We start from the raw sequence: 17,097 nt of genomic DNA, 5'->3' as shown, positions 1-17,097 counted from the left end.
CAAAAAACTACCTGAACATTTGGTGTCAACAAATTTTAAAATAGACTTTATTTTATTATCTCATGTATTAAAGTTACCCAATAATGCTTAAAATGGCTATTATCTGTGTAAATTGTTTCCATCAGTATTGAAAAAGACTCCTTAGTTTGTAATTTTGGTATTTTGTTTAGCAAAACCTGAAAAATCTAACATAACATCTATGATAAACCATAAATACATTCATAATTGAAGATTTAACAATTCTTTAAATATAAATAATATTGAAAGTGTGAAAAGATGGAAATGAAAGAAAAATCCCAGGAAAGAGCTTTGTGTTACCAAATTGTGGGATATAAAAATAGCTACCAGGGCTCATGAACCATTAGTCTTCGGGGAATGCATATGTTGATGGCTACCACCTTCTTTCTTGACTAACGTCTGTTAACAAACAAGATACCTCATTTTTTGTTGTTTACTTTCTGTTGTGACTCCCACAACTGGATATTCCTCTGACATAATGACCTGGTACAATCTTTTTTTACTTTGTCTGAAAGTATGAAAGGGAGAAGTGTATTCTGTTAATCTGTCTCTTTCCCTTTGACTACTTGTCTGTTTCCCAGAGCAAGGACTTTAGTTTCTGTTGAATTTGTTTTTGCTTTTCAGTTCCATGAAGTCACTGTGTGACAAGAAATAGCAAGTTCACGATGTCTGATATCAAATTATGTAAAAGAAAGTTATGCCAATCCCGATATGTTTCCCATGCACTTATTTGTCTATAACTGCATGTTCTTTCTTCCCTCTTCTGCCAGATGCTTTTTTTTTTTTCCTTTTGGCATGTACATTATATATCAGCAGGTGAAGACAGGATTTGTGATGACAGTGCTTCATGCTGATATGGAAGGAAAGACTGTATACTGGGAGCATTATAATAGCTGTCTATCTAAATCCCTCATTACCTGGCACTTGTGCCCGAGGAGAAGGGTCCTCCAATTTGTGGGTAGACAATAGTGCTATCCAAACAAGCCAGAGCACAATGAGCGAGGGATAGTTTATTATATGTGTCCTCAAGCCTTGATGATGAGGGCATGATTAATAATTCTTGTCTTTTGGTCCACCACCATTGTGTCTGCGTGCATCCATCTGAGCTAAATTGAAGTTCAGAAATAAAATTAAGCTATTACAGGCATATAAAGTGAGTCTTTGGCCTTGTTGAGTCAAGCGGACTGTTGCATGGGAAAAGGATGAATTAGTATAATGAAGTCCACTTCCCTTCCCGTTTTCTCTCTTTGTGAGGTCTCTAGACCTAGCCAAAAAACTGCTTTCATGGTTCCACTAAACTTCATGTAACTATCTAGCGGACAGAATATAGAAGGCTGATCCATAAGCCCTTTCAGAGGTGCTCTTGTGCAGGCATGTAGACCATTTCCTATTAACATAACCTAAACTTAAAACGATTTTTAAAAAACTAGTTAAAATACTGATGATTCACATTACTAAGATTAATCTTTATTCATAGTTCATTTCAAATTTATATTACAACACAATGCACGTAGGCATCTATTGCTGTTGTTTTACTTATTCAAAACACTGCAAAATCAAGTTTTTGTTCTCAGCAGCATTTTCTTTCCATCATGATACAATATCTGTATTGTTCTGGAAATGTTGCTGCTGTTTTTTCTGATTTGTTCCCGGAAAGACTGAACAAAACAACCAGCTTTTACACTGGGTTCCAACTGGCAAGAGTACAACTTTAAACAAAAGCCGAGGCTATCTACGAGGCAGTTACCATCTCATGTTAGACTGTAACATTAAATATGTGATCCTACGGCTGTTTAATTCATTTTGGAGTGGGATTTTAAAGCCACAAGAAAAACCCTGGCTTTTATTAAAGCACAAGTGTAACAGTTTTCTTCAGTTCTGCACTTTAAGCAGCATCTAGCAGTAGATCTAGAATTTCTACTAAAAGCCATAGGAAACACAAACACACATTTTAATTGAGGTTCTCCTTGTCTCTTACAGAAAACCAAGCAAGAGCAAAAGAATCTGATTTGTCAGATACCCTTAGTCCAAGCAAGGAGAAAAGCAGCGACGACACTACAGGTAAATTTGGGTGTAAATTTCTGCAAAATGGCTTTGGTGTTGGTAAGTATGTTAAGGTTTGCTATTAGAATCTAGAACATAAGCTACACTTTTTATATTTCGCTCAGCCAAATCAAGTGTAATTAAATAACAACATGAGATATAGTATTTTGCTACCTTGTAACCAGTTTGGGGTAGGGGGAGAGAGAGGACAGTAAAGGTTTCTCCGGTCTGTTTGTAGAATCTGTTCGTAGAACTTGACTCTAGTCTACCCGCTGTTTTAAAGCAATTTAAATTTTTTGTTTAGATGCCCAAATGGATGAACAAGAGCTAAATGAACCTATTGCTAAAGTATCTCTTTTAAAAGGTAAACAAATTTCCATATTTTTTAACTTTAAGATGTAGTGTGACAGACCCACATTCTGAATAATACATGCGTGTTTTATTCTAGGACTCTATATTTCTGTCAGATGAATATTTGTAGTTAAGTGAGAAGTGCTCAAGTTTAAATATTTAAATTACTTTATTAAGGAAGTATGTTTGAAAAGAAATTGTGATTCATTCATTTGAAATAAATTAATGCAGCCAACTGTTAGTGTAGAGAGAAGTGACATTTTAAATTAGAGTAATCTTTTTTCCCAGTTCACACCAGTACTGTTAAAATAAATCTTCATGTATAACTTAAAGCACGAGTCAAGAAAATAATAGTTTCTCTTTGTGTTCTGTTTCTTGGTTAATAATCCGTGTACCTCTTCTGGTCATTGTTACCCAATAATGCTTAAAATGGCTATTATCTGTGTAAATTGTTTCCATCAGTGATGAAAAAGACTCCTTAGTTTATAATTTGGGTATTATTTATATTTAAAGAACTGTTAAATCTTCAATTATGAATGTATTTATTGTTCATCGTAGATGTTATTTTAGATTTTTTCAGGTTTTGCTAAACAAAACAGCCTATGTTGGATATATTAGCTTTGGACATTTAAATTAGAAAATAAAATTCTTCTGCATGAGACCTTCATACTGCAGTCAGACTTAAAAATGTATTTACTATTTAACTGCAAACTTGCCATGTTCAGCAAATTAATTTTTTCAAATTGATCACATGAAAAATAGTTTAAATACAAGTGATAAAATATTAATATACCATTATATTTAACATGTTGAAAGGTAAACTTTTGCTTCACTTCTGTAATTATAGATTTTTTTTTCTTTTATGGTCAGCAATGACACAGTTCTTATGTTGGGTTACAAATGAAGGGAACGCTACTAACTTTTTGTTTGCTCATAAAACCTGGAAATCATACAGAAACCTGAAAGGCTAACATAAGATCTCTTCCTCAATTGTATATGTTTTCCCAGTTTTCCCAGTATATGTTTTCCCAGTTTTTTACTGGAAAAGATGAGAGGTTTTTATATCTGAAGTACTTCAGAGCAATTATAAAATGTTCCGTGAAATAGCTAACCAACAAAAATATAGCTTATATAGCTTATTTTGGCAGATTAGAGTCTGGTGAAACAGTTAAGGAACTCAAGTGTTTGAAAAGTCGAGGACATACCAATGAGTTTGGTTTTGTAACTGTAATTAATACCATTAATGGGAACGTAGAGATATTCACTGACTTCATCTGCCAATAGATAAAATTTAATACTGTCATGTTCCATAAGTGAACATAATTACTTTAATAATTTTAGTAGTAAATTTCAGTGTGTGGAATGTGTTGCTTCTTTCGAAGAAAAGCTACATGAATATTACTGGTTGTGAATTTTATCAACATGTGTTGTTGAAGTAGACAAACCTTGACGTACAAAATACGTGTGAATACTTCAGAATGTGTTAGTCTGCAGTTCTTCTTATGCAGGACAGAAAGCCAAGAAATAATTTGCAATATGTCATGTAGTAAAATAGCAAATCCATGTTCAACCCACATTTCAAATATATATATTTCAACCAGGAACTGATTTCTAAAGTTGAAATGTAATTCATTAATCCCTCTGTATTTAATATATTAACTTTTGTCTTAAGGCCTGTGGTTGAAGAATTATAATTCAACTATGTAAATGAGTTCAAGGCTGAAATTTGTAAAACAGGGTATCAGACCATGAAAGAATTCACTTATTTAAATATCAGTTTGTCTTGTAAGATATGCATTCTGTAGTGTAGGCAAAAAATGCCTTATTATGGAAGTATTACTTTTACCATTCTAAAACTATTTATTTTTTAAGAGCAATTTTGGAAGCCAACATGATTTTAATCATGTTTTTGGTGGGGAAAAAAAAGTAGTGGTGGAAAAGAGCTGGAAGACCATCTAGTTCCTTTTCCTATAATATGCAAGTGGGTTCCTATTGATTTATTCATGAATGCTTTAGCTACCCTATATCTGCTTATGTCATGTGAGAAGAGAAGGTTTTGGCTAATCAGATCCCAGCAAAATCAAACATTAGTTCTCTCAAACGGCACTAAAACCTGAGTTCCCAAATCAGTCACGTTACTTTACTTAGGCCACTCCTTCAAGCAGGTATAATTATTCACACCTGTGAATTATTGATATGTGCTGTAACATCGTTTCCACAGTTGAAAATCCAAGTAGTCGTCAATACCGAACTTCCAAATTATTTCCAGCAGGAAAGTAATTTTATTTTTTACATTTTAGTATTTTGTCTTGCCATACAAGAGAAATAATACTGCTGTTGCCCCTTCTCCAAAGTCTCCACCCCCTCCCTGCCCCTATTGGACTCCTTCCCCAAATCCCTGCCCCAGCCCCGCCTCTTCCCTACTGCCTCCCCTGAATGCGCCAGTTTCCCGCTCCTCCCCCCTCCCTCCCACAGCTTGTTACGTCGCAAAACAGGTGTTTCGCGGTGGCAAGCGCTGGGAGGAGAAGCGGGGATGGCGCGCTCAGGGGAGGAGGCATAGGTGAGCTAGGGCAGAGGGGTGGGGGGGAGCAGCTGGTGGGTGAAGAGCACCCACCAATTTTTCCCTGTCAGTGCTCCAGCTCCAGCTCTTTTAAATATCTTCAGCAACAAATCATTAACTTCTATTGTAATAATTTCACACACTGCCTGTAAGCCAGCGATTTTATTCAACAAACTTTTCAGAGTGCTGCATTAGGCATCTCGCGTCCCTCCCTACTAAAGAGGACTTTACATGTTAGAGTAGGACTCAGTTGGCTTAGCTATGCATTAGTAGAGCCATTGGAATACAAAAGTTTTTTTTTGAACTAGAAGCTGTTCCTGGGGCTTCTAGGGAAATGCAGAAGTGTCAGATGGGCAACTAGTGTTTCAGTTTGTTCAATTATTTACTTGAATGTAGAAAACAACTTAGGAAGTTACTGTAATTCATGGAACAAGAGGATGGTGATACATTTAATTCTGCTTCTGTTCCTTCCATGTGTGTTTTCTATCATTAAACTTGTTCAAATTTGTTAATGCTGTTTCTATTTTATACAAGCCAAAGTGTGGAGGAAAAAATCCATAATACTTTTGTGCATTTGCCAGACTGTTTTGTTGATGAGGTAATGTATTTATCAGCCACTAATAGAGGTTTCTTGAACTTTGCCTTTTGAAGACAGGCTAAGTCTGTCAGTGGTTGATAATTTCAAAGAAAAGTTGAAGAATTAAAAATAGGTGTCTGTGTCCAACAAATACAGCACCAGGAAACAATTAAGGCATCTAGCACTGATAGTTCTTATCACCAACTTCCTAATGTTTCTTTAGATTGCAAATGATGTATTCAGTTGTTACTTAATACAGTTGGCATACTCAGTGTTTCAGGAATTTGACAAAAACTTGTGATTTTAATCTAATTAATTTGATTTCAGTTGAACAATGTTTTTCCCCAGAGGGAGGCTCGCTATTGGATAGGGTCCTTCAAGGCCCTGGAAGTGAGCTAGGTGCCTCAAATATGAGAGCTGTGCAAATGTCTGTCTTCATGAAATTTCTTCCACAGATTCTGACTGTTATGGATGCACATGGATATGGGACAATTAAAAGGCAGAGCCTAGCCAGGGTTCTGTGTTTGTGTATGGACACTAAGACCACTTCTGTAAAGGCAACCATATAGGTGGAGTTCTCTTAGTGCCTTTTTTTTTCCTGCCTGCCATCAGATTTGGAAGTGTTGGTCTGATCTGGGTTTTATTTTCCCTGTAACTACTTTCTAGGGCCTTAAAATATATTTGATGGCAGATTCTGACATTGGAAAGATAATTTTAAATTGTGTGGGAAATGTTTCCACAAGTTGTCCCTCACAGACTATCATAAGATATTCCTCAAATGTTTGTGACATGGCTCACGGCCTTAGGAAGAATATCCATGTTCAGACTTCTTGCCTTGAACCAGGTTGGTGGGGGAACAAATGTCTCATGCCTTGGCACAAATTATACTAATTTTTACACAGCAGTTCTAATACTGTCCATGGAGACAAAATAGAAGAAATCCTTGATATTTAAGGAAGTGATTAATTTATTCTTTCAGTGCATTGATACTTTGATATGGGGCACAAGCTTTAAGGGTTGGCATATAGAGCCAGTACTGACTTCTGTCCCCGTGGAGTTCTGATTATCTTAGATACATATAACATTGGGCACTTGTCTTGAAGCTATTTTGAATGTTGCCCCTTGTGCCTTTTTCTGGTTTGAGTAAATAGCAAGTTAGCCTGCCTGATATCAACTGAAGACTTTCTAATCTAGTGTAATTTGTCCTCTTCCTCTAGATGTTTTGGAAGTTTGATGCCTTCTAGACTTATGATGGCGATTTATACTTCCTTTTGGATTTGCTCATATATGAATGGTTAAGGGAATGTTTTGGGGAAAACTGCTTATTTCTCACTTTTCAGAACTCTCATCCTTGCCACTCTCCAAGAGATGTCTATATAAACTTTCTTTCCCTATCACACTTTACTTTGTGTCAGTGTCTGCTTTTGGGAGGGGGGTTTGTCCTATTTTTATCTTTGCCTTATTACTTCTGTTATAGGTCGCAACTACTTGTGAGGTCAAGAAATATTGTTTTGATGAAGAACTTAAGTCTAGATAAATATTCTAAAATATTTTGTTTTTCCTTTCACTTTCTTCCCACGTGAAAGATTAACTCTTAAAGATTGAAGTGGTTTACCACTAAGCAGTCTTCAAATACTGTTTATAACTCTCATATCACTGATAAGTTTACATGAATTCCTTCTACAAATCTTTGTGTGGCAATTAGAGGGAAAATCGTACAATATTTATTTTGGGATGATCATACTCTAGTCCCATTTAGACTTAAGAAAATATTGTATGCTATTCTAGATGTGGAAATATACATTCCACAAATTTTAATGGAAACCCTTAATTAAAGCTCGAATGGTCAAAACATTAAGCCCAGCCTTTTAGAATTGCACTCAAAATTCCCACAAGCAAGGGAAAGAGCAAGTAGATTGTGTGTTTCAATTCTGATTAAAGTTGTTCTGAAGAACAATTTGCAAAATTATACATTTACAAACTAATTGCCACACAGTTGAGTAATCATTGATTACTATGTAGAGCTGGTTGATAACTTTTTGATAAAATTTTCTTTGTTGGAAATATTGATTCATAAAAACTGGAACTCTTTGAGATGTACTGGGCTCGAGGAAACTATGTCAAGAGAGGTTTCTCAGGTTTCTGATGGAATTTCTGGTCAAAATAAGAGCAACTGACCCCCTGAAGAGCCTGGTGACTATGGCAGTCATTTGGAATGCGGGAGAGTCAGGCTGAAGTTCTTGTTCTACCTGATTCAGAGCAGGTACTTGAACCCAGGTGTCCGATGTTCCAGGTGAGTGCCCCTAGTCACTGGGCTGTAGAGTCAATTTCTCTCTCTCTCTCTTTCTCTGACCCAATTAATATTTATGTATGCAAAGTGGAATAGCTCAAACAGGAAAGAGATCTGAGTTCAAGCCTCTGCTCAGAATCAATCTGTCCTGTTTGAGCTGTTCCATTTTGTATAAATAAATATTCGTTTGGTCCGAGGAGGGTGGGGAAGAGGAAGAAAACCCACAAGTATGGCTATTGCCTTCTCCCACTCTGTGGGCCTGTGTGATAACTTGAATAGTTTTCCAGCTCCTAAGGAACAGTGTAACTGTTAAAATGGAATCTTCAATTGATGGCAGAGAAGCTGTCCACCAGAGATCTTAGCTGAGATTTCTACTCTATCTATGGAGTAGGGGCACTACTTCTTTACCATACTGACTTGAACACAACTTGTTTCCAGTACATGAATGAAAAGGTTGACAACCTCATTAGGCAGGACAAAATGTCCAAGTACATAAGCATTTATCTCTGGGAGACTGAGAACAATACCTCTATAATAAAGAGAAACTGTGGTTAGAAACTCCGGTAGACCATAGAAGAAAATGTTTTGTTCCATTTTTTCAGTATTCCCTTTTTGTCCTTTTTTATAATTCCACTCTGTAAAAATCTAAACGTTAAAAGTGTGTTGTTTTTTTTTAAAAAGCTGGAATCATTACTTCCCTATCCACAAGGCAATTGCTGTGGAAATTAATTGTAGGACTTAATTTTTATATCCTTGTAATGATCAAAAAGCTATTCTCTTACATTTCTCATCTCTGCTGGAGATGTTGTAATGGAGACCTTACCTGTATTTCGAGGATATAATAAGACACAAAATTGTGGACACAAGCAACATGAAATATATATTAATATTCAGTTTGACAAAAATCCAATTTGTTATATTTTAGGGGAGACACCTGCAACAGTGGTCAGCCACAAAGAAAGATCCATGTTCAGGATGTTAACTACCACAGCATGGAAATGTATAACGCTACTTTGGCGTTCAAGGGGAAAATCCATTAATATGTGATTAAAGAAATTGCAAGAGGTCCAAGACATGGAGTTTATTACTGCACGAATAAGACAAGCACAAGATATTTTTCTGGAGAGATGTGATATGATAAGTACTTTGTGGTGGTATGGTGAAATAACTAGCTTAGAATAAGAATAAGAAAAATAATCATTTGAGACAAGCAACTAACTAGAACAGTTATTTCCTTGATCTAATATATAGCTAAATAAATAAACAAGTATAAACAAAATATAACAAAAGTAAACTTAATACTGAACAATCAGTAGTAGTTTGTCTGGACTCTCCAGCAAAAGTATCTCTGGGTCTTGACTGGGGTTTTTCTTCTGCCCAATATAAATTAATTTTAGTTCTGTATGGATTTTGGGATTGTCAGTTTATTAACCATAAGCTATGTAATACATGCTTCTTTTGTTTCTCATGTCTGATAGCTGGACTGTCGTGTTCTTCCTATTTTTCTGCAACCAGACAATTGACTTGAATTCCTTGAAGTTTCTACTTTCCATTGATGTAATATGTGTAGTTTGAATTTATTGTCTGCTTCCCTATAAGGGCCTGATTTCACAAACCCTTATGTGAATAACACTTATGTGAGAAATGTTAAATGCATAAGAGTTTCAAAGATCACATCTTAATATTACAAATTCCTTGGAGCTAGAACTGTCTCTGTCTCCTGTAGTCTACCAAGTCATACTACTGGTACTCCATTATTAATAGACAATGGGAATGATATGCTGTTATTAGTTAAGGTTTTTACACGTTTGTTTATATGTTTCTCTTTTTTCTGCTACTTGAGCGTTCAGTAATTTTAAGTTGAAAAAGTATTTTGTATTTATTTCAGACGAATATGAATATTTCTTTTTATTCCCTGAGGTCTTTTATTTGTGCAATTTTATAAATAATACAAAAACTTTGAGATGGGGAAGAACAGATTTGACAAGTTTTATGTATTCATATGTATTTTATGTAAGCATAATTCATATGCTTACCATTATTTGAGCTAAAAATACATCCTTAGACATGATCTCAGATTAAAGGAACTTTTAATATTTTCAAAGTAATATCACAGTGAAGCAAGTTTTTAGGCCAAAACTTGGCTTGACTTTCAGTTGGACCAAACATCTGCTTTTCCTGTTGACTTCAAATGGCTTGCTCAGCGCTTCTGTAAAATCAGGGTGCTTTCATGTAGGTGCCTACCTTGAGACACCTAAGTTCAGAAATGTTAGTCCAAGTATGGCATTATAAATCATGTTGTGTTTTATATACTTCCATCATTGCTGAAATGACATACTGAATTCTTTCTGCTAGCAACTTGTGAAGTTGACTTTCAAAGAAACGGTGTACGTTCTTTATACTTTATAAATTACGTTACATTCACAAAAAGAACATTTTAAAATGAAATATCAGCAACATTAAGGCTTCTTGAATATAATCCTGAGATATGCCAATTCTATGCAATATTTTAAAAAAAAAAGTTTAAATTTCACTAAGTGTTATGTAAACTGGGATTCCTTGTATATGTTATGTTTTTTTGCATGTTGGATTTAACTACGATTGTTTTACTTTCATTTCCCTCAAGATTAAAACAAACTGCTAAATAGATTAATGTTTTTTGCTAACTTCTACCTAACCCAGTGATAACTATTGTGGCTAATGTTGCATGATTGAAGCTAAAAACATTGCCTGTCTTTATGTGGCAGTACAAATAAAGTTGCTATGCAAACTTATGCTTTAAAATAAAAATGTTCTTTTATCAGATGAATTACAGGGTGCACAATCAGAAACAGAGACTAAACAAGAAATTCAGCAGCTGCACAAGGAGCTGATTGAAGCCCAAGAGCTAGCTAGAACAAGTAAACAAAAATGCTTCGAACTTCAAGGTGAGACAGAGATATAAAAAGATTTGAATGACTGTCCTGTAGAATCAAATTTAAGTGCAAATCTGAGTAATTGTCCTTAAGTAAATATATCAGTTAATCTTAAAAGGGGCTGCTTAAACCAATTTTGTCTAATACAGTAAATATTTTGTTTTACTGCCCATATGTAGAAAAAGTTATCTTTAACCTGCCAGTGTCTTTAGCTTATAAGTAATCTTTTATGCAAAACCTAAATTTTGGGCCTAAATTGATGTGACAGTCTCCTTTTAGCAGTACCACACCTTTTAAGTGAGTTAATGAAATGCAAAATTTATTTATCTGTATGTATTCTTTGATTCATCTATTTTAATTGGATAATAAAGGTAGTTAAATGAGTTCAGTGATAGCTAGATCATTTTTTAGACTCCCCATCCATACATCCTGTTACAATCGTATCAGTGCAAATAGCAAAAGTGTTGGTTTACTTTTGCAGAAAACTATGTAATGTAGTTCAAACTCATTGTAGTCAACATTCTTTTGGGAAATCTCTACAAATTTCTTTCTATATGCTTTCCCCTCGCACACAGTACAGTTGCATTTCCAAGACAAAACGACTGGCAATATTAATTGTTTACAACCTAAGATTAATTATACTACTACCAAAAATCATTTAAAAGTATTAACTTTTTATTAAACAACTTACATATGCATTAGCTTTGATTTGTTGAAATCTGATTATTTTAATCTTTCAAACTCCATTTTTGGGGAAATAATTTGACTTTGAGATTAACTTTTAAATTATTAAACTATACAGCTGAACATTTTTTTAAAATTTTGAACTAATTACAACTTTAGGCACATTTCCACTTTCATTTATAGCACTACTGGAAGAAGAGAGAAAAGCATACCGGCTGCAGGTTGAGGAGTCCACCAAGCAAATACAGTTTCTGCAAGGTATGAAATAATTGATTTTTCTCTTTACTCTTTATACGTCAGGTATAAAAGAAAATACTTCTGTCACTTTTGGTGGCATCGGGTAACTTTTATAAAAGGAAATAATTATCTATGAATCTTAGTCTAATTTCTCTTGAGTGCAGTTGAGAGTTGAACTGTGTCAATTTATGCTTCTCAGTGATTCGTACACTACTGATTCATTGTATTTTCTAGGTTTTAGCAGGAAATAATCTCTAGTGTGCATTTTTTCTCTTTCCCTTTCACCTTTAGATTCTCCAAAAAGGCCTGCTGTGCTACCTTACATTTGTCTTTTGACAGGCATTCTGAACTTGACAGGCATGCTTAATTCTTACAGTGATTTAGGTTTTATGCCCTGGTCAGCTTCTTCCCTTATTGGTAGAACTTCCCTAAATAAGTTCTTCTTCTGTCCATTCCAAAGCAACTTCCAAATTCAAAATCTGAAATAATAAAAATTTTAGTGAAACCACTGCCTATACTTTTATGAAGGAATGGCATTGCATTACTGGCTGTTTCCACCTGAGGTAAATGAGCAAACCGTGAGTTTTCCAGCCCAAAACAGATAAAGCAAAATGGAATCCAATGCTTACATCATTTTTACATTCAAACTTGTAGATCTGGAAGCGACCATCACCAAGCTAAGGAAGAACAACTTCTAATGAGAATAAAAATAGCTACAGCAAATGAGTTTACAGGTGATAATTTCAGTAATATACCACTCGCACTGAAAAGTGTATAGAGTACCGCATATGCCTTCCGGCTAAACATATTTAGGCCTTTCCCAGGATAATGCCCTCCTGCAGAAAAATCTGAGGAATAATCTGATTGAGCTGGCTGCTCTGTTAACAGCCTAGCCGAAAACTGTCTTCAACCAACCAACCAAAGCAGTAGCAAACGTGGGAAATGTGATTCTGGAGGAGGAGGAGAAATCTCAACAAGGATCCCCTCAAGTTGTTTCTTTGCTATTCTTTTGTAGAGTGGGAGCCACTGGCAAAAAATAAGCCTCAGAGCCTGCCCACAAACCTGGCAGACCCACACTGAGGCTGTGGGCCTCTGCTCTAACTCTTTTTTCTTCTGCTAGCTCCTTAGCTCCTTGCCGGTTATGCTTTACAGTGAACTCTCTCTGGTTTCACTGTTCCCAAGGACTCCTGGAACAGGGGTGGCCAACCTGATCCTGAGAAGGAGCGAGAATTTACTAATGTACATTGCCAAAGAGCCACAGTAATATGTCAGCAGCCCCCCATCAGCTCCCCCACCCCACTCCCAGTACCTCCCAGCCACCAGCAGCCCCACCGATAAGTGCCTCCATCTCCCTCCCCGCACCTCCCGATCAGCTGTTTTGTGGCATGCAGGAGGCTCTTGGGGAGGAGAGAGGGCAGTGCAGGCTTAGGGGAGGGGGCAGGGCCTTTGGCAGAGCCTGGGGTTGACCAGTGAGAACTTGCTGGCACATTGGAAAGTTGGCGCCTGTAGCTCCAGCCCCGGAGTTGGTGCCTGTACAAGGAGCCACATAACTTCTGAAGAGCCGCATGTGGCTCCGGAGCCACAGGTTGGCTACCCCTGTCCTGGAAGATGTTCTAGTATATTTTCTAGAAGATCTGCATGGGGTTAGGAAAGTGGACAGTGGTCAGACTCATCACACCTCTGGCGCACCACTCTTCCTTGACCCACATCTGTGATGTCTGGAGAAGACTGGGGGATGGGAAGGGGTAGTGCCACAGAAGCAGCTGAATCCGTACCTCCCCAAGAGTAGTGCTCCCTCCATCCATGGATGGGAAGAGTAGGGAGACTGTAAGGGCCCATGTAATTAGTCATTGTATAATTAAAGGGTTCAGATCAGATGAGGTAATGGCTTTTGTCTGTTGCCTAAATAAAAAAAGGTGTCATGGAAACTTCATTTGATAGCTCTCCAAATTACATCCAGTGTTTCAGAAACCATTCTAACACTGCCTGGCAGCTATTGTTACAATGAAGATTACCCTACAGCATGACCATATTTTTCAAATGCTAATAGCTTCCTGAAAAAATATTCTCTGGATATGAATCTTCCCATGTTTGACCCCAGCCCAAAGGATTCTGAGACCTTTTTATTCATTAATAACTGAGACTGCACTAAAATTCAAAATTTTTCAAGAAAAAATATTCCTTACTGAAGGAATATTTATTGGTCCTTTGCCAGGTTTGATGAGGGAATAAAAATTAAAAAGTTATGCTAAATTTATCAAAAAGGTTTTCATGGAAACCAGAGAGAGATCCCAGAATAGCCAATAGCCTGGTGGTCGGGGCATTCACCTGGGATGTGGAAGACCCTGTTTGAGTCCCTACTCCACTGAATATTTTTAGAGTGGAACAGCTCCAACAGGAGAGATTGGGAGAGACCCACCCTAGAATAACGAGTAGCCTGATAGTTAGGGATGTAGACAATGGTAGAGCAGGGACTTGAACCCAGATCTCACAGATCACCGGTGAGTACCCTAGCCACTGGGATATTGGCTATTCTGGTGTTGGAGAAGGGCTCTCTCTTACTTAGTCTTTCTTTGACCAGAAAATCCATCCTGGACCGGAGAAACCATTCCCATCCAAAATTTAATCCAACTATGAAGTTAAATCTGGAACTGAGTTGCTAGAGGTGTCATCATTAATCTACTTAGAGTATAGTTAAGGGAGGAGTTTTTTCCCTGTAGGTTTTCTTCAAATGTAATAAATAAACCTTAGAAAAATCTATACTTGCATACGTTATTTTCCAGCCCAGCTGCATAGGTTGCAGGAAGATATTGAGAATCTTCGTGAGGAAAAGGAGAATGAAATTTCAAGCGCTCGAAATGAATTGTTATGTGCTCAAGATGAGATTTTGCTCCTTCAACAAGGGGCAGAAAAGGCTGCATCAGAACGAGAAACTGATATTGCTGCTTTGCAAGAAGAGCTGCAGGAGGTGCGGGCTGAACTTGAACGCTGGCGGAAAGAAGCCTCCGAATACGAAAAAGAAATTGTCAGTCTTCAAGCCAGTTTCCAGCTGCGATGTCAGCAGTGTGAGGATCAGCAGAGAGAGGAAGCTACTCGTTTACAAGGTAAGAAAGTCATGACTCATCCTGATGGGAACTGTCACAATCACTTTGTAATGTCTGAGTGGCAGATATTTAGAATTAAATTACTCAGGTCATTATTATTGTGTATTTTCTTTAATATCAAAATCCATAGTGTAAACAAATTTGAAATTTAACTAGAAACTTCGCATGAATACACTACATAATAATTCTACACTGCTTTCTGTCACTTAAATAGGAATTTAAATTTTGTCTAATTGTTCCTATAAGATATTAGTTATAAACGTAGCTATGCTTTTCATTGAAATAAGAGTATTGTGGCACTAGCTGAAACGCATGGCAAAGTCCACATATTATAGGAATATACATTACTACAGGAGTTGCAAAGTGTTCAGCAAACCTCTGTAGCTATAATCTTCTAGACATTTGGCTAAGAGGCCTGGAGGATCCACTGGCTTCCAGTTCACTTCTGCTGCCAGTTCAAGAAATTGATCCTTTCAGTGCAGTCTATCAGCTGTCAAGACTATTGCACTCATATTGGGCAATACAGGTTGCAAACCATGATCACGTGAGAGCAGGCAACAAGACATTTCTCAGAGGAGGGAATCCAGCTAGGGAACAAATTCCCAGGAGAGAGAAAACTAATCTGGAGTCTGGCACATTTAGGTCACACTTCAAGATCTACCTCTTTCACAAAAACTTTACCACAATAACAAGAGTGACACAACTACTTCTCCCAACCAATCTCTCACTACAAGAGGATCTTATTTTTTCCTCGATCAAAGGAAGAGCCATAGACTCCAGAAGTTCACTAGGGATCTTGTTGTGCCAATCTGCTAACCTGCGATGTGCTCAGATACTACAATGATGGGCACCAATACAAAAACTATATAGATGATGAATGGAACTGCACCCTACAGTACTGCACTCCAGTATCATCCTCCAGTGTCAGCCCCAATTCTGGTGTGTATCTTGAACCTATGTTAGAGGAAAGAGTGATACAAACTTTCCATACTGACATCTGCATTAAGAAGTTCAAGGAGCTCAGGATACGGATTACAATATACAGTAAGAGCAGTATAAATTATACTTGTACTGAAATTTCTTCAGTGGTATGTAGATAGAATTTGGGACATACCCAAGATTTAGAATTCTGCATTAATTACTCTTTGTGAAGGTCTCTGAGGTATGTCTACACTGCAGTTAAAAACCTATGACTGGCCCATGCCAGCTGACTCCGGCTCGAGCTGCGAGGTTGTTTAATTGCAGTGTAGATGTCCAGGCTTGGGCTGGAGCCTGGGTTCTAGGACCCTGTGAGGTGGGAGGGTCCCAGAGCTCAGGCTGCAGCCTCAACCAGAAAGTCTGCACTGCAATTCAACAGCTCCAAAGCCCAAGTCAGCTGGCATGGGCCAGCCATGGGTGCCTAATTGCAGTATAGACATACCTTAAGAGAGCTTTGCCTAATCCAGTCTCTTGTCACTGCATCCCGAAGACTCTTTCTCTACTAGTTGCATTGGTTGCTGATTTTCACAGATGTGATTTCAAGCTTCTAATGTTTGCTTTGAATGCTTTGTTACGTGGCTCTGACATGTATGGCAACTAGTAACTTCTGATTCTCCTGAACTCTACTAGTGCTAATAATTTTGTAGTTAGATGTCAGTGGCTGGAAAAGCAGATGCTTCAAATAAACTTTTCCATAACTTTTTCAGTTTTCAGATTCTAGTAATAGACATCTAAAGACTTTTTTTGGTAACTGTCTTGAATTTTTATAAGAAATAGCAGCACTAAGAAATGGTGGCTAAGCGGCAGTTCTGCAGAAAAGGACTTGGGAATTACAGTGGATGAGAAGCTGGATATGAGTCAACAGTGCACCCTTGTTGCCAAGAAGGCTAATGGCATATTGGGCTGCATTAGTAGGAGCATTGCCAGCAGATCGAGGGAAGTGATTATTCCCCTCTATTTGGCACTGGTTAGGTCACCTCTGGAGAATTGCGTCCAGTTTTGGGCCCCCCACTATAGAAAGGATGTGGACAAATTGAAGAGAGTCCAGTGGAGGGCAATGAAAATGATTAGGGGGCTGGGGCACATGACTTATGAGGAGAGGCTGAGGGAACTGGGTTTATTTAGTCTGCAGAAGAAAAGAGAGGGGGGATTTGAGAGCAGCCTTCAACTACCTGAAAAGGGGGGGGGTCCAAAGAGGATGGAGCTAGGCTGTTCTCAGTAGTGGCAGATGACAGAATAAGGAGCAATGGTCTCAAGTTGCAATGCAGGAGGTCTAGGTTGCATATTAGGAAACACTATTTCACTAGGAGGGTGGTGAAGCACTGGAATGGGTTACCTAG

General features: G+C 37.4%; 1 protein-coding gene across 29 annotated transcripts in view; it reads left to right on the top strand.

Annotated features, from left to right (window-relative positions):
* The window catches only part of SLMAP (sarcolemma associated protein), a 163,129-nt gene that overhangs the window by 126,033 nt on the left and 19,999 nt on the right, over nt 1-17,097 (top strand). For 19 of the 29 annotated variants that reach the window (XM_074957690.1, XM_074957692.1, XM_074957693.1 and 16 more), the window contains 5 exons: nt 1,999-2,079; nt 2,366-2,425; nt 10,644-10,766; nt 11,622-11,696; nt 14,459-14,779. In XM_074957690.1, coding sequence (XP_074813791.1) covers nt 1,999-2,079; nt 2,366-2,425; nt 10,644-10,766; nt 11,622-11,696; nt 14,459-14,779 — 660 coding nt within the window. The remainder of the gene's footprint in view (nt 1-1,998; nt 2,080-2,365; nt 2,426-10,643; nt 10,767-11,621; nt 11,697-14,458; nt 14,780-17,097) is intronic. The other 10 variants (XM_074957700.1, XM_074957701.1, XM_074957708.1 and 7 more) reach the window with 1 other exon arrangement.

The sequence above is a fragment of the Natator depressus genome, chromosome 7, assembly GCF_965152275.1.
Source record: "Natator depressus isolate rNatDep1 chromosome 7, rNatDep2.hap1, whole genome shotgun sequence".
Lineage (NCBI taxonomy): Eukaryota > Metazoa > Chordata > Testudines > Cheloniidae > Natator > Natator depressus.
This window is presented reverse-complemented; position numbering and strand designations above follow the sequence as displayed.